This window comes from Periophthalmus magnuspinnatus, chromosome 8, assembly GCF_009829125.3.
Source record: "Periophthalmus magnuspinnatus isolate fPerMag1 chromosome 8, fPerMag1.2.pri, whole genome shotgun sequence".
NCBI classification, from domain to species: Eukaryota; Metazoa; Chordata; class Actinopteri; order Gobiiformes; family Gobiidae; genus Periophthalmus; species Periophthalmus magnuspinnatus.
Window position 1 is genome coordinate 15,090,859 of NC_047133.1, and position 27,664 is coordinate 15,118,522.

General features: G+C 41.1%; 1 protein-coding gene across 3 annotated transcripts; it reads left to right on the forward strand.

The window, feature by feature from the left end:
- On the forward strand, positions 1-26,635 carry ap2a1 (adaptor related protein complex 2 subunit alpha 1). 3 transcript variants are annotated; one of them, XM_055223607.1, is made up of 22 exons: positions 1-206; positions 344-703; positions 1,618-1,829; positions 2,931-3,124; positions 4,259-4,388; positions 5,029-5,130; positions 5,616-5,875; positions 6,946-7,114; positions 8,578-8,715; positions 10,974-11,156; positions 11,245-11,342; positions 11,426-11,657; positions 11,723-11,911; positions 12,039-12,193; positions 15,148-15,213; positions 16,330-16,416; positions 17,714-17,798; positions 19,459-19,583; positions 22,651-22,767; positions 23,037-23,106; positions 23,358-23,492; positions 23,995-26,635. In XM_055223607.1, the coding sequence occupies exons 2-22, from the start codon at positions 637-639 to the stop codon at positions 24,070-24,072; spliced, it is 2,892 nt and encodes a 963-aa protein (XP_055079582.1). In that variant the 5' UTR covers positions 1-206; positions 344-636; the 3' UTR covers positions 24,073-26,635. The 3 variants fall into 3 exon arrangements, with proteins under 3 accessions (XP_055079582.1, XP_055079581.1, XP_055079583.1); XM_055223606.1 differs by having other exon boundaries at positions 1-703; XM_055223608.1 differs by lacking the exon at positions 15,148-15,213 and having other exon boundaries at positions 1-703.
- The last annotated feature ends 1,029 nt before the right edge of the window (positions 26,636-27,664 follow it).

A 27,664-nucleotide genomic window follows, 5' to 3' on the forward strand; every position in this document is an offset into this window, starting at 1 on the left:
CGCGCTCGCGCTGCTGGAGCTGCGGTCACGAGCCTTATCCAGTATCCGAGCTCCGAAGTGGAGGCTGGAGAATCCGAACGGCATCCCATCCACCTAACTGCGCCGATCCGTCCGTGAGGCCGCTCCCGAGAGCAGGGCAGTGTGGCAGGGCAGTGTGGCACGTTTGCGGCGCCTGGTCCGGTAGTGCTGATCCGCGCTGCGGTGATGTATGCATCCTTTCAAGGATACTGCTAGGCAGCTAGCTAGCTAGCTGGTAGTCTAGCTTTGCAGTGCGTGACTGAAAGTATTCATATTTGTTTCGCGTTAATTCTCCATCTCCTCTTTACTGTAACTCACACTAAAGACACGGACGGTGTAGGATCGGCACCGGGCCTACACACAACCTGTGCCCCTCCAATCCCAGCCCGGAGGAATTGAATGAAATAGCTGTGGTAGCTAGCGGAAACGTACTGGGGAAACGGCTGGAGCAGTACTGTCCGTCAGTAAGCCTCCTTCCACTAGTCTGTACCTGTGACAAACCCACAGACACGGGGAGAAGACAAGGCCTGCGTCCAGAAGACCGCTCCTGGAGCCACTGACAGCGGCACATCGATACCAGTTCCCGGAGAAGAGCGAGTAAGGACAGAAGCTGCCAAAATGCCCGCTGTGTCCAAAGGAGACGGAATGCGCGGATTAGCCGTGTTTATCTCAGACATCAGAAACTGTAAGTCAGCTTTCCTCTTTCACACGCACACCTTCTTAACGGGGTACTGAGCACTGGCAGGTGTTTGGTATTGTGGTTTATTCTAATGTATGAGGACAACTAGGGAAGGCTTACACAGTCCACATCCTTCAGTAAAGTCTTATATCGAACTAAATGTTCCTGATTTCCGAGCTATAAATGAATGCTTCTTGCCTCTATAGTCATAACAGTGACCCTGAGCAGCACAAATGAAAACAGAATGACAAGCTGGGTGGGGGTGAAGGCAGTAGTGAGGGATTTTGATGTGCCTTCTCCAGTCACAGTAATTTTACATGTTTGACTTTTAGCACTTTAAAATCTTGTGTATAAAAGTGGTCATCAGCCAAGTGACACTGACTGAACTAATTCTGTGTGCCCCTGTTGTAGTAACTTCATCAGTAGAGCTGTGAGGTGACTGAAGGCTGTGCTAATTCTGACAAATCATTCACTGTACCTGGTGCTGTAGCCACAGCTGCCCTAGGGATGACTAACCAATGCAGTTTGCACCATTGGCACCTTTGACCACCACCAGTCACTCACACACCAGGAAGTGAGGGGTCTTGCTCTTGCCAAGCATACAACGGCCGCTTGCTTTATTGTTAGTATTGGTAGTATGCAGTATTGGAAAGCATCAAACTAGAAGAGACAAGAAGAGCTGCCTCTTCTTGTTGGTTCCCAACTTAATCACCCCTTCTTCTGGTGCAGCTGGCCTGACAGTCAAAGTGAAGATCTATCAGTTCTTCTCCTGAGCTAAAGTTTGTGTTTTAAGATGGCACACTACAGTATGGAAAAAGTGCATTGGGATTGTAGTGATATTCGGTCCTCCCTTGCTGCTTTTAACATTGCATGAGTTTAGTTTGCTGCTTTTGTGATATGTTTTGATGTTTCCCCCTCAGGTAAGAGCAAAGAAGCTGAGATTAAAAGGATAAACAAAGAGCTGGCTAATATCCGCTCTAAGTTTAAGGGTGATAAAGCTCTGGATGGCTATAGTAAGAAGAAGTATGTGTGCAAGCTGCTCTTCATCTTCCTCCTGGGCCATGACATTGACTTCGGACACATGGAGGCCGTCAACCTGCTCAGCTCCAACAAGTACACTGAGAAGCAGATTGTGAGTACTACTGGGTCTGGCAAAGGGGTGTGAGAGGGAGGGGAGTACAACAGAGCAGCACATCCTGAATTATATATATTCATCAAAGCATACAGTTCTAATTTTTGATCATTTTAACTATGTAAAACTCATCCTTAAATGCTTGAATGGACTGGCCTCTGGAACCACTTAGTAAATTTGTAAATAGACTGTCCACAAGGTCCATTAGAGCCACAGCAGAGGGGGACCGTAGAGCTCCTTTCTGTAAGATGTCTTTTGCTCAGACAGTCTTTTCAGTGAAAGGAGCTAAACATTTGCAACTCTTTACCTGTTTTTTTTTTTAAAGGGGTGCAGTCCAGTGATAGCCTTTACTGATCAGTTATAGTTATAACAGGTCATGGTTCATGCAACAGCAGCAGAGGTGCCATGTGTAAATTACTTGTGTGAAAGAGAGAGAGTATGGGAAGGCAGGGGGGAGAGAGGGGGCTGAGAAAGTGTGAAAGGAGAGTATTTATTGCTTTTTCTGCTAATGATCCCACTGTCCCTATTCAAATAAATACACAAATAAATAAATGTCCTAAAGTAACCTATCTCATATAGTAAATACATATACATTATGTTACACTTCATTATCTTGAATGTGTTCAATTTGACGAGTATTTCATTTAGAGTGTTAACAAGCCAATGTTCCAATACCTCAGGGGCGTCCAAACCATTCAGACTCAAAATAACATAAAATGATACTGCCCAAACTATAATTGGTTCAATAAACAAGTGCAATCATATAAGATCCTTTTATAATAATAATAATAATTGTTATTATTATTATTAGTAGTAGTATTTACTTTTATTTTAACCTTTAGGCTAACATGAACTTTTTGTCAGGCCATGGTGGTCCCGATAGTCTGGAGCTGAACAGAAATTTATTAATAGTAGTTCAACCTGTCATAGGCACTTTAAGTCATTTGCATTTCCTCCTATTTCTAACCTTACTGCAACAGTGGTATAGGAGTGTAGAAAAAATGTCCTCCCTCAGCCAGTGCCCTTCATGTTATCTGCTGGATGTTTTGATGCCTGTGTCTGAAGGCCCTGTGACTGTAGCTCTATGTTCGCCCCCTTCAGGGTTACTTATTCATTTCGGTGCTGGTGAACAGTAACAGCGAACTCATCCGCCTCATCAACAATGCTATCAAGAATGACCTGTCCAGCCGCAACCCCACCTTCATGTGCCTGGCCCTTCACTGCATAGCGAACGTGGGCAGCCGCGAGATGGCCGAAGCTTTTGCCAGTGAGATCCCACGCATCCTGGTGGCCGGGTGAGTGGTCAAGTGTCACGGGGCTATGTGGGGGACAGGAGGGCTGGAAGATGCAGGGCTATTTAAATGGGAGTGATTAGCAAAGCACAAAGACTGCTTTTGCATTATCCCTTGCAAACAACTAAATATCCTGTCTTATTATTTAAAAAATAAACTGCCAACTCTGTAGTTTAGACCTCTACAAACATGAGGTTTTATTTTGTATAAAAGCTGCTAACCCTGCAAATGAATGAAATGAATAAAAATGATGTCATCACATTTATCAATAACATGCATACACTTTGATGAAGGAGTAAAACAAACCATCACATTTTAGTTGCAGCTTGTTGAGCATGGGAAATGTATGGGATTCTTGTATCAGTCTCAAACGGTATGCCTTTTGGATATGTTCAAAATATAACTTTAAACAGTAACCTACTTAAAACATAAATTGAAAATGTAATCGCAGTTGCTATTTATGCTTTTCGTTTGTTTTATTCCAGAATAGTTTACAGTCACACAGAGGACATTAATTCATTCACAAAAATTCAGTGCAATTAAATTAATAAATGTATTGCAGGGTTGTTATTTTTTATAACAATAGTTATATATAGTCTTTTAAAGGGCCCATATTACGCTGTTTTCTGATCTATGTTATAATGCTGTTTCTTTATCACAAACATACCTGAAGTTATGTGTGAATGAAACAAACATGTTTAACTAAATCCTATATATTTATGATTTGTGTGTTTGTGTGTGTAATAATATAGGGTTACTCAAATATGTATGAATGAAACAAAACACTGCAGGTATGTTTTTCATGAGGTAACAGCATTATAACATGGCTAAATCTCGTGAGTCAATTTTTCATAGGACCTTTAAATTGTTTGGGTCTGAAATCACTGTTTTCTGTTCATTTTAAACGATTGTTCATGTTCTGTCAAAAGCTAAGTCTAAAGAAGACTGTACTTATTATTATCTACATATCGTATCATATCATCTACAAAACATTATACTACCCAATAACTGCACAATCTCAGTTCAAACATCAAACTATGATGGAGCGATACCAGATAAACCTTCTCAGTCTAACACCCAAGCTGTGTGTCAGACCAGGCTGTCTAACTGCTCTTGTCTGCACTTTCCCCTCCACAGAGACACCATGGACAGTGTGAAGCAGTCTGCTGCCCTGTGTCTGCTGCGGCTCTACAAGACCTCTCCAGACCTGGTGCTCATGGGGGAGTGGACGTCACGGGTGGTGCACCTGCTCAATGACCAGCACATGGTGAGGAAGCTTAGGTTTTGGACTGAGTTATTCTACTCCCAGCATAAATATCTGTTGTGTCATTTTTGAGTAAGTTAGGTTTAAGATTCAAGATTGTTTTATTTGTCACAAAGGTTTATGTTGTAGATGTTTTTTAAGTCAAACTGAACGAACCGAAACAAGCACGGCAACGCCGACAGATGTACTTCGGCCTATTTTAGCAGAAATACAGACTATTTTGTTAGTGAAAAACATGCAGAGGGAAGCACTTTTTGCATTTGTGGAGGGAAAGATGGACCCTTTCAGAGATTGCATCCACTGCTCCATCTGACCCTCTCCTCAGCATCTTTCTCTTCATCTGACCCTCTCCTCTGCATCCTTTTGTTCATCTGATCCTCTCTTCTGCATCCTCTGCTCTGTCTGACCCTCTCCTCTGTTTCTTTGACCCTCTCCTTTGCATTCTCTGCTCTGTCTAACCCTCTTCTCTACACCCTTCTTTTCTGACCCTCTCCCCTGCATCCTCTGCTGTATTTAACCCTCTCCTATGCATTTTCCCTTTTGCTCATTTTGTAGGCATCCTGTTTCCTGGCAGCTATACCCTTAGCATCCTTCTATCTCTCTATTCACTGTATAAAAGGTGCATTGTTATGGTGTGTTCCAGGGTGTGGTGACAGCAGCTATTTCTCTGATCACCTGTCTGAGCCAGAAGAACCCCGATGAGTTCAAGACGTGTGTGTCCCTGGCCGTGTCCAGACTCAGCCGGGTGAGGACCACTAAATACAAGAAGTGGATTTTCTTTTAGATTTGGAGTAAACTTTGTCTTGTTACTACATTTATGTCAGTGAGTGACAGGAACAATGTTTTTTTTATGTTCTCAAAGTGAAATAATTTTTTTTTCCTTGAAGGGCATATATTGCACTATTTTCCGGTCTATGTTATAATGATGGTTCCTCATCAAAACATGCCCGGAGTTGTCTATGTAATCCCTCAGTCGTCCAGGTCTGATCCATAGTAAAAGCCAAAAGTAAAATCTATCAACTGGACAATAAGTGACACATGCCAAACATGTGAGAAACAAAGCACAATTCCAGGTACATTTTGATAAGGTAGCATTCTAACATGGCTTAAAGCAGTGCTTCTCAATTGCACCTTTCAGCTGCAATTGAAAATGTTCTTTAATCTTGATACTGAAATGAGGATTTGTAAAAGGTGAAATGATGACTGACGTAGAATCCCCTGTGTGTTTAGATCGTGTCCTCCGCCTCCACAGACCTTCAGGACTACACATACTACTTTGTGCCCGCTCCCTGGCTTTCCTGTAAGCTCCTGCGCCTGCTGCAGTGCTACCCTCCACCTGAAGATGGTGCTGTGAAGGGCCGGCTAGTGGAGTGTCTGGAGACCATCCTCAACAAGGCCCAGGAGCCCCCTAAATCCAAGAAAGTGCAGCACTCCAACGCAAAGAATGCCATTTTATTTGAGGCGATATCGCTCATCATCCACTACGACAGGTGAGGAGCACTGTGATACCCTGGTGCCCTGCTCTGGTGTTTATGCAGGCATTTCTACTAGTGCAAAATGCAATATTCCAATTATGGTGCAACAGTTACTGTGTTTACTATAATTTCTGTCTTTTAATATGAAAAACGTCATGCTGACCTACTGCATAGTTTTAGTTTCATCTCATTCAATGCAAAGATTAAAAAGGTAGGATTAGAATCCAGTTAGTAAAATGTGTTGAATATTATTTGCTTGTGTCTCTTGTTTACTACAGGCTAACACCAGACTAAAGTGAAACAAAATAAAATATTTTATCATTGAATATTTATGATATAGTGCTTTTCAGTTCTACACTAAGGTATGCTCCGTTCTGTCGGTCACATATTACAAAAACAAACTGGAGAAATCAATGTATAGCAACATATCAAATGAACAGTTTTGACTGTTTGAGGCAGATCTGGACATGGCCCTTGGCCTGTTTTAATCTGACTCCCTGGCAAATTTTTGATTATAATTATTATAGTGTAGTAATGAATTACGTTGTTACACCTTAGGGAAAAATAATTGCCCACCCCTGGTTTAAGGATTTAATTATAACTGTATAATACAGTCTATGATTATAACTAACATTAACTAGCAGTTCATTTTACTTTTCTTAAAGCACTTTACTACATACAATAATGGTTGTTAAAAAACAAATATGAGTTTCTAATGAAATATTTAAGTTCAAATGTAAGACTGTACTTTAGTTCTCAGCATGTTTCAAGGCTTAATTAAGGCTTTGGGACTATACAAACATGGCAACTGTGTGCACAATAGATGGGCATAAATATTATAGCACTTTATAAAAGTTGTAGAGAGTGCCACTGGAACCAAAATTCCCTGTAGCTCCAAGCATGGCTTACTTGAAATGTCTTCTCACAAACATTTCCAACAGATATATTATAACTAGCATTTGTACTTTTAATGAATATCAATATCACAAGAAATTAACTGTTATTGCTATAATAATATTTTTGTAATCCTTCAGCCATTGTTCAAGCCGATCTAAGGTAGAGTCTATATTTTTTTCTCTCTCCAGCGAGCCCAACCTGCTGGTGCGGGCCTGTAACCAGCTCGGTCAGTTCCTGCAGCACAGGGAGACTAACTTGCGCTACCTGGCCTTGGAGAGCATGTGCACCCTGGCCAGCTCTGAGTTCTCCCACGAGGCTGTGAAGACCCACATCGAGACAGTCATCAATGCCCTCAAGGTCTGCTCACAGCTAAAATTTAGACTCATGATTAGTTTGACCAGAATTATAATAATTACGATTAACGGTATTATCACAGTAATTATTAAACCAAGGTTTGCTTTTTTTTTTTTTTCCTCCAATTCACTAAAACATCAATTGCCATACAATTTGGAGGAGTCTGAGCGATCAACTTTATTTTTTTTGCAGCAAGTGAAATTAACAATTAATAAATGTGTCAATTATATAACTCTTCGTTATAAAAAACACATGAATCAACCCGACAAAGCCCCCAGAAAAAGGATATGATAAAGGATATGCTGGCATCCCAGCCATCAGCTGTGCAAAATGCTATTTAGCTAGCGCTAACCTAGCCGTAGCAAAGTCGACACAAACACGTACCATTATTCATACAAATCCAAACTAACACAACCTACATTCAATAAATTATTTCTTATGGTATATTACTTACGATGGACATTTTTGGCTCAAGTTTGGCAAACAATGCAGGATGGTTGTCTCTGAAATGTGCATGCACATTGCTCATGTTTGCCCTTGGAGACACGATTTTTTTGGCAGCCTTGGCAGATTGGTGGCTCTTCACCTTGTATTTCAAAGCCGTAATAATTCGACACATCAGACTCCACCTTCTTGAATGTAGGGTATAAATGTGTGGCGTCATCCGGGTGCAGATCCACTGCCTGTCCACTAGCCATGACAGTGACTGATAGTGGTGAGCAACCATCCTCAGTTCAGAATAGCCACAGAAGCTAACAAGTTTCATTGATATAATAGAGGGCCCCCCTGTGGGCATACACCAGAACTAACATTTAAACATTGTATTGAAACCGGAAACATGAGGCGATTATAAGCGTGTGCGATGATCACGATTATTTAAAAATTCCACAAACAATTAATTGCGGACCTATTTGATCGTGATTAATGATATTATTGTATATCATCCCATCCCTACTCACAGCATAGGCCAACATGCCGAAAGTTTACATCAATACAATAGTGACTATTCCATTTAAGGTGCAATAGTTACATTGTAGTTTTATATAATTGCGCTACATTGTTTCGATTTATGTCATTCACATTTGATTAAAGATCCATTACTACGCAATATTTACTACTGTGAACTTTTTAGTCATGTTAGAAAGCTGTTACCTCATCAAAAATGTACCTAAAGTTGTGCTTTGTTTCATTCACACATGTTTGAGTAATCCTTTATTATTAGTCTGTCTATGCCTCCAAAGCTTAAAATGCTATTTTCCACCTTGTGATGTCATGTAGTGGTAGTTTTCAAGTTAACATTTTTAAAGGGTTACTCAAACATCTGTGAATGAAACAAAACACAACTCCAGGTATGCTTTTGATGACGTAACAATGTTCTAACATGGCTTAAAGCTTGCAAGCATTTTGCTTAATATAGGACCTTTTTAAAGTAATGTTTTTGGTGCTTGTGTTTTCTTTGTCTGCAGACTGAGAGGGATGTGAGTGTACGGCAGCGGGCGGCTGACCTCCTATATGCCATGTGTGACCGCAGTAACGCCAAGCAGATTGTGGCTGAGATGCTCAGCTACTTGGAGACAGCAGACTACTCCATCAGGGAGGAGATGGTGAGCCTGCTTATTGCTGGGTTTCAGATGACATTACAACATTCTATTGTTACTTTGCAGTGACATCACGTTGTGGGTGTTCTACATGTATGTGTGTGGCGAAATGTTCATTAGTTACCAAAGTAACACAGTGCACACTAGCAAATACAGGCTGATCATTATTAAGTTTTTCAAGAAAAAAACAAAAAAAAAGGATTTAAACAACACATTTTCAGGAGTCTATTGTGGAAAAATTACAGTTCCGTGAGTTATGAAATATAAAAAAGGTTTATTCTTTGTTATAGCAGATATATTTTACTTTTCAATTGTTTCTTAAATAGTGCTCTGTCAGGTAAGACTTGCATTAGTGTAAAAGGCTGAACCGGAAAACAAAGTAGTTTTCGTGGCCATAAACTAAACCTATGATAAACTAAACATTTACAATATTGTTCCAGTTTGGTGGGAAATGATGAGTTTATGCTTGCTAGGTACAATATCTGAACTCGCAAAATGTTGGACGGTCAGTGTGACCAGGGTGTTCTGAGATAAAACATCACTCATGTTGTAAACATTGGGCTTTAACATCTGTGCCAAGTGCCAAAAGCGCAGTGTATTTTCTTACCGGTAACAGAAGAGTTGAAGAAACAGTGTCTCCAGTGCGGGACTTTTACAGTGCCTCACAGTCGAACTGTTGTGCTTAATAATATCCACATTCAGGCACAGTTTACAGCGTCTGCACGTAATGTTGAAACCAAACGTATAATAACATTCCTCCTCGGTCCTGAAAAAATGTAATTCCCAAGTAAATGTGGAATAGTATATCCATGTGGACCGTGTGTCCATAAAAATGCAGCCAAATGAGTCCACGCAAAACGTGATAGTCATCCTTCTTTGCTCAGGAAACCGCAGATTGAAATGTTAGTTATCAAAAAAAAAAGCATGTGCTCCACAGCGTTGTCTTTGTTATTAATCACCATAAGGAGCAAACAAAAGTAAAACTTAAGCACGTCCACGTGAGCTCCAGCTGGCAAATATTAATATAATAATAGCCTCATCATAATAACATAGTTATCGAATTTATGATTAGGTGTCATTACAGCTCCTTTCAAAGGATATTTCTAAATTCCATCGATTTATTGTCCCCCCTAGACCAAACTGAGAGTTTCACCTCTGGTTCCAAATGAAAAATGATCACTTTCATGGTCTTATAAATGAAGGGGAAATAAATAAGGAGAAATTGAATATGAAATGTATAAAAGAAAACAAGTCAAGTACATTTTCTTACAAGTATTACAAACACAACATCTATGGCCATCTAGTGGTCAAACAAGTGAACTGTAACACGTATAATCAACAGTTACATAACACATAACTACGTGAAGCATAGACAGTGAACTGAATATGTGTCTGGTATGTTAATGTAAGATATTACCAGTTAATCGGATAACTAAAGCATAAAAAACAAGCTAACAAGTTTTCTCTCGATCTCACTCCAAATCACTAAATACATTGAATTCTTTATTCTTTGTGTCACTTCTGAACAACTCCCCCTGTTCCATAAGTAGATGAAGCACCACTCCGGAAGTAGATGGCTGCCGTACTGGTAAACAAGCTTAGAGTGCCCTTGCGCAGTTGTCAGTTGATAATAGCAAAATGTGAAATTATATATTTTAATAATTTCACATATAAGTCGCATCTGAGTATAAGTCGCACCCCCGGCCAAACTGAAAAAAAGTGCGACTTACAGTCCGGAAAATACGGTACTTAAATGATCAATACGTGCATTCATGGATCTGTTTAGGTGTTTGATTTTCAACAAAAGGTGAGAGTGACTAACTGTAAAACTGTTGGTTTATGGTACCTAGCTTGTGTCTGTAATGTTATCTGAGAGAGACTTGTTCAACAGTAAAAAATCACCTGTTGTACTTCAAACTAATTCAGTTCTTTCTGGTCAGATTGTCTCGAAATAAAGCTCAGATTAAGGTCTAACAAAGCCTCAGACAGTGCATGCCTACAGTTAGTTTCTAGGTTGTCTGAAAACTAGCTGCCTGCTAATGTGTGCATTGTGTCACCATGGTAACTGCTGAGCATTCCTCCATTCCTGCATGTAGAAACCCCTCTCAACCTAGTATCAATAGAAGCATTAGTTACAAACCTAGTTAAAAACATGGACAGATAGTAGTTTCATCTTTGAAAAGGAAGAATGAATTGTAAAAAATATATAAGCTTTAAATTTAGAGTTGTGGTTAAACTCAAGGTTGAATGTGTTTGTGACACAGGTGCTCAAAGTGGCCATCTTGGCAGAGAAATATGCGGTGGACTACTCATGGTACGTGGATACCATCTTGAACCTGATCCGGATTGCTGGCGACTACGTGAGTGAAGAGGTGTGGTACCGCGTCATCCAGATCGTCATCAACCGCGACGACGTGCAGGGCTATGCCGCCAAGACTGTCTTTGAGGTAACCTTGGTTTTGTAGGTCAGATGAAAAAATATCACATCACAACATTTTCGTATAACTGACGTGGTCATTACTGTTTCCTGAGCAGGCTTTGCAGGCTCCTGCGTGTCATGAGAACATGGTCAAAGTGGGGGGTTATATTTTGGGGGAATTTGGAAACCTCATTGCTGGAGATCCTCGCTCTAGGTAGATCTCTTGTTTTCACCAATCATAAGTGGACGTTGTGTTGTGTGTTGAAGGCGATACTGAATGATGTTTGTGTTCTCCAGCCCTCTGGTCCAGTTCAACCTCCTCCACTCTAAGTTCCACCTGTGCTCCGTGCCCACCCGCGCCCTCCTGCTGTCAGCCTATATCAAGTTCATCAACCTGTTTCCAGAGACAAAGGTGACCATCCAGGAGGTGCTGCGCTGTGATAGCCAGATCCGAAACTCTGATGTAGAGCTGCAGCAGCGCGCTGTGGAGTATCTCAAGCTGTCCTCCATCGCCAGCACTGACGTCCTGGTAAGTCTGAAGACATTCACATTGTTTGTGTTCAGTATGTGAGGTCTAACAGTGCTGCTGCACAGGCCACAGTCCTGGAGGAAATGCCCCCATTCCCTGAGCGAGAGTCCTCCATTCTAGCAAAGCTTAAAAAGAAGAAGGGCCCCGGAGCCGTGTCTGTGACAGAGCTGGATGACAGTAAGCGAGAGGGAGGAGAGCTGAATGGAGGAGGAGAGCGAGCGGCTGACACAGCAGCTATGGCTGCCTCCAACGCAGTACGTATAGTGTCTGGACCATGTAATACAAGTACAAACCCCTTCAGGACAATATTCTTTTGGATTACATATGAGAAAGCTCTGTCAAAGGAAATCCGTAACACTGTGAGCCCTGCTTGTTTTCCAGTCCACCCCATCCCCCTCAGCCGATCTGCTGGGTATACGCTCCTCTGCACCTATGGGTGCTGCCCCAGCTGCTGCAGGGAGCCTGTTGGTAGATGTGTTTTCTGAGGCGGGGCCAGCCGCTCCTGCTGCTGCTGTAAATAATGATGGCTTCCTCAGGTGAGTTTGTGCTATGCTCACATACTGCTGTGACCACAGTGTGGTCTGTCTATGATGGTCTGGTCTGTGGCCTGTGACTGTGTGGGCAGTCTGTGAATGTGTGCTCTGTGTGTGCTCTGTGTGTGCTCTGTGTGTGCTCTGTGTGTGCTCTGTGTGTGCTCTGTGTGTGCTCTGTGACTGTCTGTGACTGTCTGTGACTGTCTGTGACTGTCTGTGACTGTCTGTGACTGTCTGTGACTGTCTGTGACTGTCTGTGACTGTCTGTGACTGTCTGTGACTGTCTGTGACTGTCTGTGACTGTCTGTGACTGTCTGTGACTGTCTGTGACTGTCTGTGACTGTCTGTGACTGTCTGTGACTGTGCTTTATGATGGTGTGGTTGGTCTGTGAGCTGTGGTCACATATTGCTGTGCTTTCACTGTACTGTTTGTTCTCTCTGTGTCTAATATGGACCTGCCAGTATGGACAGGAAAACAGCCTCATCAGATCCAGGAGTTCTATTATTCTTTTGATTAGTACCACTTTTACATGGCCAATGTGACTGAATGCGCCTGTTCTTTATCTGACTACATATGTTTCAACCTACATCTGCCTGTAAATGTGGAAGCTTGTCAGCTGCCATCATTATGGGTCATGAGTCATTTTTCTGTAGCAGTGAAGAGCAGTAGGTCTATGACAATTAGAGATGTTCAGTTCAGAGAGCTCCATCCTCCCCCATGTTGGCAGGTCTGCTTCAACTGAATCTTTGCTGTCAATGTGACTGTCTTCCATGTTTTTCTTCTCTTCTTTTCTTCTTCCTGTGCCTGTGTGTCTGTGTGTGGGGGTGCATGTGCGTCTTCTCTGATTGGACACTGACAGGGAGCTGGAACAGCCCACTGACACCTCTGACTCCCTATTGGTGGAGGGCTCTGGTGATGCAGAGTAAGGGCAAAGTAGTGCATTGTAGACAATGGGAATTAATACATGTGTTATAAGATTGTAGCCCTGTGGTTGGTTATTCTTTTTCATAGAGTACCCAGTATACACATGGGTTTAACTTGATAGCAGTGCATTTGATTTTCTGAACACAGTATTGAATATTTCTTTTAAAATGTATACAATTTAAAAATCTAAAATCTTTAAACAAGTAATTTAATAATAATATATTCATACTTGGATCATTGCAGTGACTAGGGTTTAACATTTTATTTATTTATTTATTTATTTTTTAATCAACACATTTTTAATGAATAAAACAGTGTATACTTTGACAAAATATTATTTGAAAATAAAATAGTGGTCAATGAGGCCAGCTAGGTGGGGGTAAGCATGTCATTAGCAAATCTAAAAATTATCTGGATTAGACCCACATTAGACTAACACCATAGTGCTCCAGGCTAATGCATGGATCTTAGATTAGGTAAACTAATTGGGTATTACTGTGTGCACTATACTGGCTATACTGATGCTTTTTACCATATTGACTCTCAGTGATTCAAACTTAAAGGGACATGTTATGCTTCATTGCGGCTTTTAAATACCTTTTGGACACCTTTGCATTGGTATTTATTTTACACCTTGTAAGTAAAAATGACTAGTGAAGTGACATTTCATGAGCAAGACTCTTTGTGAACAGTTTGAACCAGGTCTCATTTTAAAAAAATGTCCTTTCTAATTTTATGCATTTTAACACTGAATTATATTGAACCAACACCAAAAGACGACATAGAAGCAGAGTAGGCTACACGAGTGACAGCTTTTTGCACAATAAATATTGCATATTTGGCATCATTTAGATTCTGCATAATCTCAAAGAGAAGACACACTGACTTTCATTTTAAAAATTCTATCAAATCTTTTTGAAAGTTTTGTTGTTAAAATAAGTTGTCACTTTGGCTTCTGTTGTATAAATAAATATAAAAGCCAGTCTTTTGAATCGCTCTGTGAAATGAACAGATCCAAAAGATTTGGGTCTCATGAAATAGCCGTAAGTCTCATCACTAAAATTGAGGCATCTGTCATAACTAATAGCAAACACTTTGATATTGAACACTTTAGATTATTGTTGGCACCCTCTGTTGGCGATGGTGAGGAGTGAAGGGTGTAGGAGATGCCAGTACTGGCCGCACCTCACCAGATGGACTCACTCTATGCAAACCATTCCAATGAAATTCTTTGACTTAAAAGAACATTGATTTGCCTTAGAGCGCATATATATAGTATGCTTATAGTACGCTTTTTTTTTTTTTTAAATCTGTGTTATAATATTGAATTATCATCAAAAACAAACCTGGAATTGTGTTTTGTTTCATTTACACATGTTTAACACACAAATCCTGCATATGTAATCTGTGTTCTTCTGTCAGATTGAAAACACTTTGTTCCACCTTGTGATGTCATGAAGTGGCAATGCAGGAATAATTTCAGACCTGAAATTGTGAAACTTTAAATTTGCTCAGTTGACAATGTCAACTGAGCAAAGAGGATTGATTGATTTATTGATTTATTTATTTATTTTTTTTAAGGCTCAACATATGGTTATTCTAGTGTAGTGTAAAGCACTTTGTTTGCTGCTAACAATAGCTGTTAATTTTAAAATTACTACTTGATGACACAAGGTAGAACAGAGAATTTGGAGTTTTAGAAATGTAGACAGCCTAATAATGCAAGATTAGTATGTGTGAATGAAATAAAACAACTGTTGAGATGCTTTTACCTCATCAAAAACTTAGCAACACGACTAGAAGCTCACAAGAGTAAATTTTGTGTAATATAGGTCCTTCGATACTAACACATGCATGAGTGAAGCAAACCACAAATCTACGTCATTTTGATTTTGAGGATAAAGAACCAATATTCTACTAACCAATGTCAAAAAGTCCCAGCATAACATGTCCCCTTTAAGTTTCACATGCTCACTTCTGGCTTATGTACTCACACATGTACTTTGTGTTGTGTAACCTTGGCTGCTCTCAGCTCCTCTGCTCCTCCCTCTGAGGATCCTGCTCCTCCTCTGCCTGACGCAGATGAACTCCTCAACAAGTAAGAGCCTCTCGTTCTCCAGCCGCGCGCTCACTAGACGGCCTCAGAGCAGGCCATCTTTCCCTGCGGGTTATCCAGGATTTATCACACTGTTGGGAATGCTAACATGCTAACACATGTGGGATGGGAATGGGATGCCATCTTTATCTTCTTCATACAGATGCATCACAAAAGCTACTATATTTTCTCTTTTCTGTTTCATATGATTATGAACCGTTTAAAAGAACTGCATGTAGCCTGTGCTCTTAGTTTTAAAAAATGTATTACAACTGGCAACCCAGCTTCAATAATAACTGAACTTGGGTTGCTAGTGCCTTAACCTGCAGTTAGAGGCCATATACAAGTTTTTCTCATTTACAGTATAAGGACAGGCCATGCCTCATGTGAAAGCTCAGAACCTCCAGAATTCACTCACTGAGCTGCAGAGGCTGCACTAGCTCTGATTCATGATTGGCTGCAGGTGCTGGGGCTTAGGTAGTGACAACTGAGATCAGAGAGTTCTTTTAGGTTTAAACCTACTGGATTTCAGCATTTAAACTGGCAACCCAAATGAACCAAAACACCAAATTTGAACAAAAACTTGATGTTTCTGTTATTATGAATAAATCGGCATTACAGTAGTTATTAGTAAGAGCTATATTTGATTTGTGCCTGTTTACCTCATATCTGGAGAGGTCAAGTTTATGAAATTTAAAATCAAAATTTTACATATAGTTATATTTATCACAATGTCAAATTTCATAGGATTGTGAAAATATTATTTTCAACATGCTTAAATATAAAGGAAGATCTGCATCCTTTTTTAGGTTGCTATGGCTATTCATATTGCTATGGCTATTAATAGTGGGTTTTATTTGAGAAATTAATCTTTCTGCCCTCCATGAAAGATTATAAATTGAAGAAAAGTCAAATCCATCATTTACTAATAGTGAACTATATGTTCCCAGCTTTAACAAACATTCTGAACTGATCTTTCTTATTCTGCATGACTTAAAAATAATGTATAGTATAATGTATATCTGGCAATTATCCAACTTCATCAACTGTAATCACAAACTTCCACATTGTACACCTTGTTGCTTGTGATTCCATTTGAATTTGCTGTCTCATCTCTAGGTTTGTGTGCAAAAACAATGGAGTGCTGTTTGAGAATCAGCTCCTGCAGATCGGAATCAAGTCTGAGTACCGCCAGAACCTGGGCAAGTAATTTCCTATATGTCCAAATACACTGAAAAGGATCTGTAATTTTCATCATAGGTACACTTCAGCTATGAGAGACAGAATGAGTTAAAAAAAACAGGAAATCACATTGTCTGATTTTTAAAGCATTTATTTGCTAATTATGGTGGAAATAAGTATTTCGTCAATAACAAAAGTTCATCTCAATACTTTGACCTCTGTCATTGCCAACAAAGGTTATATATTATATAAGGGTATATGTTTTCTGTAAGTCTCCACAAGGTTTCACACACTGTTGCTGGTAGTTTGGCCCATTCCTCCATGCAGATCTCCTCTAGTACAGTGGGGATGTTTTTCAACAGCCCCAAAGCATGATGTTTCTACCCCCATGCTTCACAGTAGGTATGGTTTTCTTTGGATGCAACTCGGCATTCTTTCACCTCCAAACACAACAAGTTGATTTTTTACCAAAAAGTTCTATTTTGGTTTCATCTGACCATATGATATCCTCCCAATCCTCTTCTGGATCATCCAAACGCTCGCTAGCAAACTTCAAACAGTCCTGGACATGTACTGGCTTAAGCAGGGGACACGTCTGGCACTGCAGGATTTGAGTCCCTGGTGGTGTAGTGTGTTACTGATGGTAGTCTTTGTTACTTTGGTCCCAGCTCTCTGCAGGTCATTCAGTAGCCTCCCAGACCCCACTAGGTCTGGGATATTTGCTTACTGCTCTTGTGATCATTTGATCCCATGAGGTGAGATCTTGCTTGGAGCCCCAGATCGAGGGAGATTATCAGTGGTCTTGTATGTCTTCCATTTTCTAATAATTGGTCCCACAGTTGATTTCTTCACACCAAGCTGCTTACCTATTGCAGATTCAGTCTTCCCAGCCTGGTGCAGGTCTATAATTTTGTTTTGAAAGCTCTTTGGCCTTGGCCATAGTGGAGTTTATAGTCTGAACTTGTATAAAAGACACCTGTCCACAACCTCACACAGTCAAACAGGTGCCATTAATACAGGTAACGAGTGGAGGACAGAGGAGCCTCTTAAAGAAGTTACAGGTCTGTGAGAGCCAAAAATCTTGTTTGATTGTAGGTGACCAAACACTTATTTTACTAAGGAATTTACTAATTCATTCATTAACTATCCTACAATGTGATTTCCTCAATTCCTTCCCCCCACTTTGTCTCTCATAGTTGAAGTGAACGTATGATGAAAATTACAGGCCTCTCATCTTTTCAAGTGGGAGAACTTGCACAATTGGTGGCTGACTAAATACTTTTTTGCCCCACTGTAACTGTGCGGTGTGTTTCTTAGGGAGGATGTACTTATTCTACGGCAACAAGACGTCGGTGCAGTTTGCCAGTTTCAGCACCACTGTGAGCTGTCCAGGAGAGCTGCAGTCTCATATCCTTTTCTTAAGTGTTAAATGTACAAACATTAGAGTCAGATTGTCAATATCAATCTCAAATGAGTATCTAGTTTCAATAATAATTTTGGCATTTGCTTTTGACAAAGTCACATTCACAGGACAGAAATTAACATTACCTGAATAACTGTAAAATGATCTTGAGCTGTACCAGAACATGTATAAGACCACATAAACTAGTATACACCCATGGACCACTATGGAACCTACCTGGACCACAGAGGGATTGTACAGACATAAGGCCACATGGGAATATCATAGAAAGTACTATGATTTAATATTTTAATTATCATTCAATTGTCTAAAGCAGGGGTGTTCATTACGTCGATCGCGATCTACCAGTCGATCGCGAAGGCATTTTGGGTAGACCACGTCCCGTCATCCATCCAGTCACATGACTAATATACAGGACAACCAGTCAGATTACACCTGACCCTAGGTCACATCATGGGCGCTGCACACGCATAAACAAGCGCGAGTTAGTTTAACCCTATAGCGTCGGATCCTATCGTCGCCGATAGAGCGCGGTTGTGAACTTTCCAGCAGCGTAACTCCGCGCCCAGTCGTGCTCTCATGTAAATTCAAACGGCGTCTCAAAGCGGAGACATGGGGCTATCTAAATATTTTACCATCATTACGGTAATCTGCCTCTGTTGTCCTGAAGGTGACGAATGAGAGCGTGGGGGCTGCGGGGATTTTTCCAGTCATTTATTCGATGCGTAAAAAAAAAAAATACGGATGGATGTGTAAAATAGAAGTATTCGTGTGAAAAAAATGCAGTAAATTCTGATACTTCGTTTAACATGTTTTTTATGGCTACAAAAAAAAAAGACAAAACCGTAATCAACATGATTAGCTCTGTTATCGCTTTCAAACGAAAAATGCAATTTTCCTCCTGGCTGTCAGAAGCTACTGCCCGAACTATGCATCCCTCACTGATTCCATTCAGTGCAAGTCATCAGAGCAGTAATAATCATTCAAGTAATTATGAACATGTAAGAAGTTCAGTTGTGTTGTGCAGTATTATCTCATGACGTTGTGCAAGGTACATCAAAATGCATTGTACATGTAAGAATTCATAATACATTTACAAATAAATATATGTTTACCATTTTTGTATTAGGTGATAGATCTTTCAGACACAATCATTTTAAAAGTAGCTCACATACTGAAAAAGTCTGAGCACCCCTGCTCTAAAGAGTGTTCTATATTATTGTGGTATCGGAATCGGTATTGAGTCTATTCCTTAGCATCGAAATCAAGTTTGAAATTTAGTATCGTGGTAACACTATATCTATCTAGGGATGGACCAATATGGATTTTTATATTCAGCAGATACCAAAATCAAATATTTGTTTTACATACATAACTGCTATTTACGCAGAAAAAGTACTAGGAAACGAAGTAATTGAATAACAACAGATTAAACTTGTGAATCACAAGTTTAATCTGCATTTTTACATATAAATACCAAAAAATACCAAATCTTCACTTATTCACTCGTTCATAAACTTCTCCTTTCGGATATCCCTAAGCAGAAAGACTCCACTAAGACTCCATCAACTGATCAATCGACTAAACTTGCCCCCTTCTTGTTGCTATGGCGTTGTGGTAGAGTACTCCTTAATAGCACTCCACAGCTGAACGTGCAGTCTAAACCAGTGGAGCCTCTGGTGGAGGGTGGAGCTCAGATCCAGCAGGTCCTGAACATCGAGTGTCTGTCTGATTTCTCGGATGCCCCACTGCTCAACATAAAGTTCAGGTACAACTACTGCTCTCACGTGTCTGCTGTGGCATGGCATGGACATTTTTGTTTTAATGTCAAAAAGTATATTAAAACCGGGTATTACGCAAAATTAACTCTTTGAATCAGAATCAGAATCAGAAGACTTTTATTGCCATAGTCTGTGAACACAGTTCACAAACTAGGAACTTGATACGGTGAAAAAGTGCAACATAAACACACTGAATAAATACAAATACAAATAAGAGCATGCACAAAGTTAAAAAGATATGCTTAAAAAAATCAAATGAAATACTTAAAGGGAAAAAATATGTACAATAGCAGCATCAGAACAACAGTGCAAAGTGGCTTATTAAAGTGACCGGTGTTATAAAGTGTCCAGTTTAGTGCAGATATTTTAGAGTGTTCATGAGACAAACAGCAGAGGGGAAGAAACTGTTCTTATGGCGAGAGGTTCTGGTCCCAATGGACCGTAGCCTCCTGCCAGAGGGAAGTGGCTCAAATAGTCCATGTCCAGGGTGAGAGGTGTCAGCTGCTATACGGCCTGCTCGCCCCCGAGTCCTGGAGACGTACAGGTCCTGTATAGATGGAAGGCTGCAGCCAATCACCTTCTCAGCAGAGCGCACAATGCGCTGCAGTCTCTGTCTGTCCCTGGCAGTGGCCCCAGCGAACCACACAGTGATGGAGGAGGTGAGGATGGACTCAATGATGGCCGTGTAAAACTGCACCATCATCTGGACTGGCAGCTTGCGTTTCCTCAGCTGCCGCAGGTGGAACATCCTCTGCTGGGCTTTCTTGATGAGGGAGCTGATGGTCGGCTCCCACTTGAGATCCTGGGTGATGCAGGTGCCCAGGAAGCGGAAAGAGTCCACAGTGGTGATGGGGGAGTCCGTCAGGGTGAGGGGAGGCAGGGGGGCTGTGACTTTCCTGAAGTCCACGATCATCTCCACTGTCTTCTGGGCGTTGAGCTCCAGGTTGTTGCTGCTGCACCAGGACACCAGCCGGTCCACCTCCCTCCTGTAGGCAGACTCATCGCTGTCCGAGATGAGTCCGATGAGGGTGGTGTCATCCGCAAACTTAACCAGTTTGACGGAGTCGTGGCTGGAGGTGCAGCAGTTGGTGTACAGGGAGAAGAGCAGGGGAGAAAGTACACAGCCCTGTGGAGATCCTGTGCTGATAGTCCGAGTGTCCGAGACATTCTTCCCCAGCCGCACGCGCTGTCTCCTGTCCGTCAGGAAGTCAGTGATCCACCTGCAGGTGGAGTCAGGCACGTTGAGCTGAGCGAGCTTGTCCTGGAGCAGAGCAGGGAGGATGGTGTTGAATGCAGAGCTGAAGTCCACAAACAGGATCCTGGCGTAGGTTCCCGGGGAGTCCAGATGCTGGAGGATGAAGTGAAGGGCCAGGTTAATGGCGTCGTCCACAGACCGATTGGCTCTGTAGGCAAACTGCAGAGGGTCCAGGAGGGGGGAGGTGAAGGACTTGAGGTGGTGCAGGACCAGGCGCTCAAATGACTTCATGACTACAGACGTCAGCGCCACAGGTCTGTAGTCATTAAGTCCAGTGATCCTGGGCTTCTTGGGGATGGGGACAATGGTGGACAGCTTGAAGCAGGCTGGGACGTGACATGACTCCAGGGAGGTGTTAAAAATGTCCGTGAAGACAGGAGCCAGTTCCTCAGCACAGTGTCTAAGGGTGGAAGGAGAGACACCGTCTGGGCCCGCGGCCTTACGGGGATTCTGCTTCCTGAAAAGCTTAGTCACGTCCTGCTCCACAACTGTGAGGGCAGTGGGGGAGGAGGGGGGGTCCGAGGTGGGTTTGGAGGTAATGTCCATGATGGTGGGGGAGGAGGGGGAGGGGTGTGAAACTTCAAACCTCGCATAAAAGCCGTTTAACTTTTCTGCTAGTTGTTTGTTGTCCACGGCGGGAGGGGCTTTGGGCCTGTAGTTGGTGATTTGCCTAAGCCCTCTCCAGACAGAAGCAGAGTCGTTGGTGGAGAATTGCTGCTCCAGACGTGTATTGTATTTCGCTTTAGCCTTTTCCACCTCTTTGCTAAACGCATACTTGCAACGCCTGTAGCCTTCACGATCTCCTGCCCTGAAAGCCATCTCCTTTTCCCTCCTCAAATGTCTCAGTCTGGGTGTGAACCAGGGTTTGTCGTTGTTAAAAGTCACCCTGGTGCATGATGGAACGATGCTGTCCTCACAGAACTGAATGTATGACGTCACAGTATCTGTGTACTCATCCAAACTGTCTGTGGCAGCCTTGAACACATCCCAGTCTGTAGTGTCCAAACACGTGCGAAGCTCCTCCACAGCCTCACTGGTCCACTTCTTAGAAGTCCTCACAGCAGGTTTGGAGAGTTTCAGCCGTTGTTTGTAAGCAGGGATGAGGTGAACCATGACGTGATCAGAGTATCCTAGAGCAGCGCGGGGCACGGCTCTGTAGGCTCCACTGACCGTTGTGTAACAGTGATCCAGCGTCTTCTGCTCTCTCGTCGGGCAATTAATAAACTGTTTATATTTGGGTAGTTCCTGGCTCAGATTTCCCTTATTAAAATCCCCCAGGATGATCAGTAAAGAGTCCGGGAAGGTTCGCTCCACATCCAGAATCTGCTCCGCGAGCACGCGCTGGGCCTCGTGCGTGTCCGCGCACGGAGGGATGTAAACAGCGGCCAGAATGAATGAAGTGAACTCACGTTGGCGCTTTCTACCTTGTTATAACATTCAATCATCAAAAAATGTTTTGTATATCATGCGTGGATGTTTGAGTAATTTAGTGATTTCTCCTGGGCCCTATTTGCACCCTCCTTATGGTTAACAGTACAATTCTGTCCAAGGCTCAGCCCACAAACCTACGACACCTATGCTCTCACACTACAATTTTCCATAAATATGAAAAAGCATGATACAAAACAATACAACCTCACAAACCTGAAGCAATGTGCAGTAGTTTCATTACTAGAATGCACACTGATTGTGTTGTGATAGCGCTCGGAAGGAATAGTGAGTTTACTTTTCATCCTCAAAGCATTTGTTAATTTTTGGTGACAATACTATACTAGTGTGTTTGTTGATTTGTTTTTCAGGTACGGAGGAGCTCTTCAGAATCTGACCCTCAAACTCCCCGTCACCATCAACAAGTTCTTTCAGCCAACGGAGATGACCTCACAGGACTTCTTCCAGCGCTGGAAACAGCTCAGCCAGTGAGTACAGGGAGAGGAGGAGAGGAAGGTAGAGATGGGGAGGGAAAAAGAGAGGGATGGAGTGGAAGATGGAGAATGAGGGTGGGATGGAGAGGAACAGAGTATATATATATTTTTTTATTAATTTATGATAGCCCCTTGAGATGCATCATGGAGAGGGAGGGAGGGAAAGGGAGGGGGGGGACAGCCAGTAGTAAGAGAAAGGAGAGAGACCCCAGTCTACTTCTTTACATCCACTGCTTATGTGAAACTGTGCATCTCCTCCTCAGGCCTCAGCAGGAAGCCCAGAAGATTTTCAAGGCCAACCATGGCATGGACACAGAGGTTATTAAGGCTAAGGTGCGTGACTCTCACTGTCTTTAGTTGTAAATTCACAAACTCTAATATTATCATACTCTATCCCCCAGATATAACTTGTTTTATATATATATATATATATATATATATATATATATATAAAAAACATATTACACCATATTACACATACACACACAGAGATAGATAAAAAAAAATACATTTAATTAAAAAAAAAAAAGAAAGAAAATGAAAAATGGGTGTAGTGATGTGTTCTGCTAATGTGTTGTGGCCAGTTACTGGGACTAGGGTCAGCCCTGCTGGACAACGTGGATCCAAACCCAGAGAACTACGTGTGTGCCGGAGTCATCCAGACCAAAGGCCAGCAGGTGGGCTGTCTGCTCAGACTGGAGCCCAATGCCCAGGCACAGGTATGCTCCTCGAATACTCACTCACTCATAGGCTTATAAAACAAATGTGTATCAGCCAGGTTGTAGTCCACCAAAGCACTCAGCATCTTAATACTGGGACCAAAGTATGGAGGATTTATGCTAAAGCAAATGTTTGCTAAAAGTAAAATCTTTCTGATGTTTTTACAATGCATGAGGGACATGTAGTGCTAGGTTGTTAAGTTATTATAGGCACTGTACCTGTCTTCAAAGTGTGAAAAACAGAACTAGTTCATTCAAAGTTCCTAGTCTATTGTTATTTCTCACTTTCATAATGCATTCCTAGCATCCTAATTATTCATATGATATGTGTTAGCAGTTAATACCCCATAGAGTTCTAATACCCCTTCTTTAAAGTGAATATATCTGAAAACGGCAAAGTGCTATAAAGGCAACAGTACTGCATATGGATGAGAGCTTTGGGTGTATAAAAGCTGTGCATTATACCAGTGTTCTAATAGAGTTTGTCTGTTTGTGTGTTCAGATGTACCGTCTGACTTTGCGCTGCAGCAAAGAGTCGGTGTCCAAGCGCCTGTGCGAGCTCCTGTCCCAGCAGTTCTAAAGCCCCTCCCCCCTCCTCCCTCCTCAGAGTCTATAAGTAAAGAATTATGTACATGACATAAGGGAAAGGCAGCCCCTGCTCGCTGCAGCGGCCATATAACTCTCATTGCTCTCCCACTTTTTTGGATTTCAATTTTTTCTCTATCAATATTGGACATTCTGTTTTTGTTGGTGTTTACTGGTGTGTGTATGTGTGTCCGGAGTGTGCGTGTGTGGACCATATCCTGACCCCATTCCAACCATCACTGCAAAAATAAATCTGTTATCTAAGAGTTTAAATAGATTGAATTCAGAATATCTGCCTTCTTTGAGTAATTTTGACTACTTTTGATTCATTTAGTTGGAAGATTTTATTCCAGATTACTTTAATTTTGCTAAATATTTCAGATTTCAACAATATGTGATCATTTCTAGGCAAAATTGATCGCAGATGGAGAGATTTTTTAAAGAGATTTTTTTTTTCAATATTTCAAGTGCAATTCTGTTACTAGAAATTACAAAGAATTGTTATTAGTAATGGGATAATTTAGTCTTGAATTAACTGTACTGAAGACCAGCCAGTAAATGCCATTAAAAACACAAATTTAAATAGGTCAAAACTACTCAAGTTTAAGAAAAACATTTTAAAGAATCCTGGTCCTTTTTCGTATGTTTTTGCAGTCAATTAGTGTGTTTGTACCCTAGTTAAACATTCCCCTGAAGTGAATGGGGCACATCTCTTCCGCACACACGCACTTATCCCCTGAACCTGCCCCGCACTATCAGAAGCGATCAGACCATGTCCACCCGCCCGCTCCAAGTCCTCCGAAACAAGTCTTTATTCCTGTGTGGTTCCACTATTGTAAATATGTGCCAGTATAGGACTTTGTCACATTCCGATGAGGTTGCGTGCGGGGACAGTAGTAGGGTTTAAAATGAAGGAGCTCCAGTGTTTTTGGGGCTTGGGCATCCATTCCACTTTTTGATTTCAAATGGCACTATCTGACCTAGACCGCACTGCAAAAAACGAAAATCTAACATGGCTTAAAATTATGTCAGAATATTCGTGTTGATTTGAATTGAGGTAACTTGTATAGATTTGTTGATTGAACTGTTTGAACTTGTTTACATTGTGTTTTATTTCAAGCTATTTCAATGTTAGAAATGCATAAATAGGTTAGTTTTAGTTTTTTTGTTTTTGTCATGATTTGAGTAGTTTTGGACTCATCTTAAAGTGAGATTACCAAAGCATTATTCCACTTAAAAAATCAAAATTAAAATCACGAAATAATAATAATAAAAAATTGTTTTCCTCAAATCAAGATAAATATTCTGGTTAAATCTGCATTACGTAACCTTTCTGATGAGGGATCTATCACTTGCTTGTATCCATGGAAATATTAAAGATTTGCCTGAAATATGGCACAGTGGCATTTATTCACTTATCGGTGGTTGATGGCAATAAACATGTGAACAGGGTCGCCTCTCCACAGATTTGACCTGTAACTTGGTCTCTGCTTTCTGTTTGTCTCCATAGAGATAGGTAATGTTATACTGAGGCACATTCCAGGCAAATCATTAACATCAACATGAAGAGGTGTTGCACTATATTGTATTATTTTGCGATATAGCTGTTAAGAACTACGATATTTAAATACACTTTTTGACACAATAATTTCAGTTCTAATAAAACAAAAAACATTAGTTTTGTAGTGATACTCAAAATAAAAACTGAGTTCATTGCGATATCGATTATTAGGGATGGGAAATATATTGCTTCCAGTGTTGGTATCGGCCAATATTGATACGATTCTTCAATATTGCCTGATATCAATCCTCGATGCTGATTTTTTTTTTTTCCCGGCTCTTCCCCATTGTCTGTGCCCTTGCTGAGCAGACTCATGAGAAACAATGGACATAGAAGAGGATTATATGGCTGTAACAAACATGTCACAATTTATATCCCAGATAAATACATGTTATTTTTACAAAAAAGAAAAGTAAGTTGAAGTAACAATCACATATTAATTTGTACACCTCACGATAGATTTTAAAAACTAAATATCGGTATGACGAATATTGGCTAATATCAGATATCATATTGGCTCAAAAAATCCATATCGACCCATCCCTATTGATTATGGCATCAGTCAATATTGTAATATTTTTACAATATATTGTGCAGCTCTAAAGTGATCACTATTGCATCTTTAAGTCACTGAAATGATATAGCTGATTGTTTTTTGCAGTGCATCCGTGCGTCGATTCCATAGGTTGTTCATTTCATTTGTTTGTTTTGTGTGTGGTGTGAATGTGATTACAATATGAACTGGACTTTTTCTGACAAATGCGTGCTGACGTTCTATTGTGGGGCTGCAGAGCAATCATAGGACATGTAAAGTGCTAGTGTAAAACTGTAGTCTCCCGTGTTGTGTGCGTGAGTGCGTCTGTGCGTTCGTGTCTATGCAGTTACCATAGCGACCGCAGCCTCCTGTATTGGTGTTCGGACCTGTCCAATACATGTGTTAGAATTAAGATTTACTCTGTAATGAAAAAATGTGAATTAAAAATCTGCCATATAGTCACACTGCTGTCTGCTCTTTTTTGTATACTTGAGAGATGATGAGGTTTAAGGGGATCTGTGTAAGCAAAATAGTCAAATATACACTTGAGTAAGAGTACAGTAGGGTTGTTTGTGTAATCCTTCTGTTTTTTACTATGGATCAGACCTGGACGACTAAGTTAAATCTGTCAACTGGACAAAAATGTTGTAGGAGTGAACACGTTTTGCTGCTTATCCAAGTTGCTGCTTCAGAGATATAAGGCAGTGTCCATCAGCAATCTGACCAGAACTGAAGGGAGGCGCTAACTACACTGAAACAATGGTCCTGGCTAGGTATATTGTCCTCTTTGTTTGCTTTGGGTTTGAGGATAGAGTTGTATATGGGGTACATCTGATTTCTAAGGCCACCATTCTTGTTGAAGGAAGGGTTGTTCAGCACCGTCAAGAGAGTTCCTCTGGACCCCAGTGTGCTGTACATCTCCATCTGAAAAACACTAACCACTGTTTTGAGAATAGTGAGGTACAGATCTTAGCCAGAGAAAGGAAATGGTTTGAGAGGCAAGTTAAAGAAGCTATTTTTGTTAGGAAAGACAATCCCTCCTTGAACAAGAATAGGGCTTTAGACATTAGTTGTCCCCATATTTAACTCCATCATCATACCCAAAGCAAACAACAGAAACAAATAGAACAATAGGCCTAGCCAGAGCCACTAAGGCTGAATGTTGGCCCATTAGGCTGAAATCGTAAACAATAGCTGTTTACAGTTTCAATGTAGTTAGCTCCTCCGTTCAGATAGACATAAGGCAGTGTCCTCCCAGTAATTTAACCAAAACTGAAGAAGCCGCTTGGATGAGCAGTAAAACGTCTTCACTCCTACAACTTTTTGTCCAGTTGACAGATTCATCTTTGTCTTTTACTACAAAGTAGGGTTGTCAAAAGTATCAAATCAGAATCTAATCGCTACTATGGAGCCTACCTGATGGATTACACAGATATGAGGCCACATGGTAATATAAAAGAAAGTACTATTATTTCATGTTGAAAATCACAT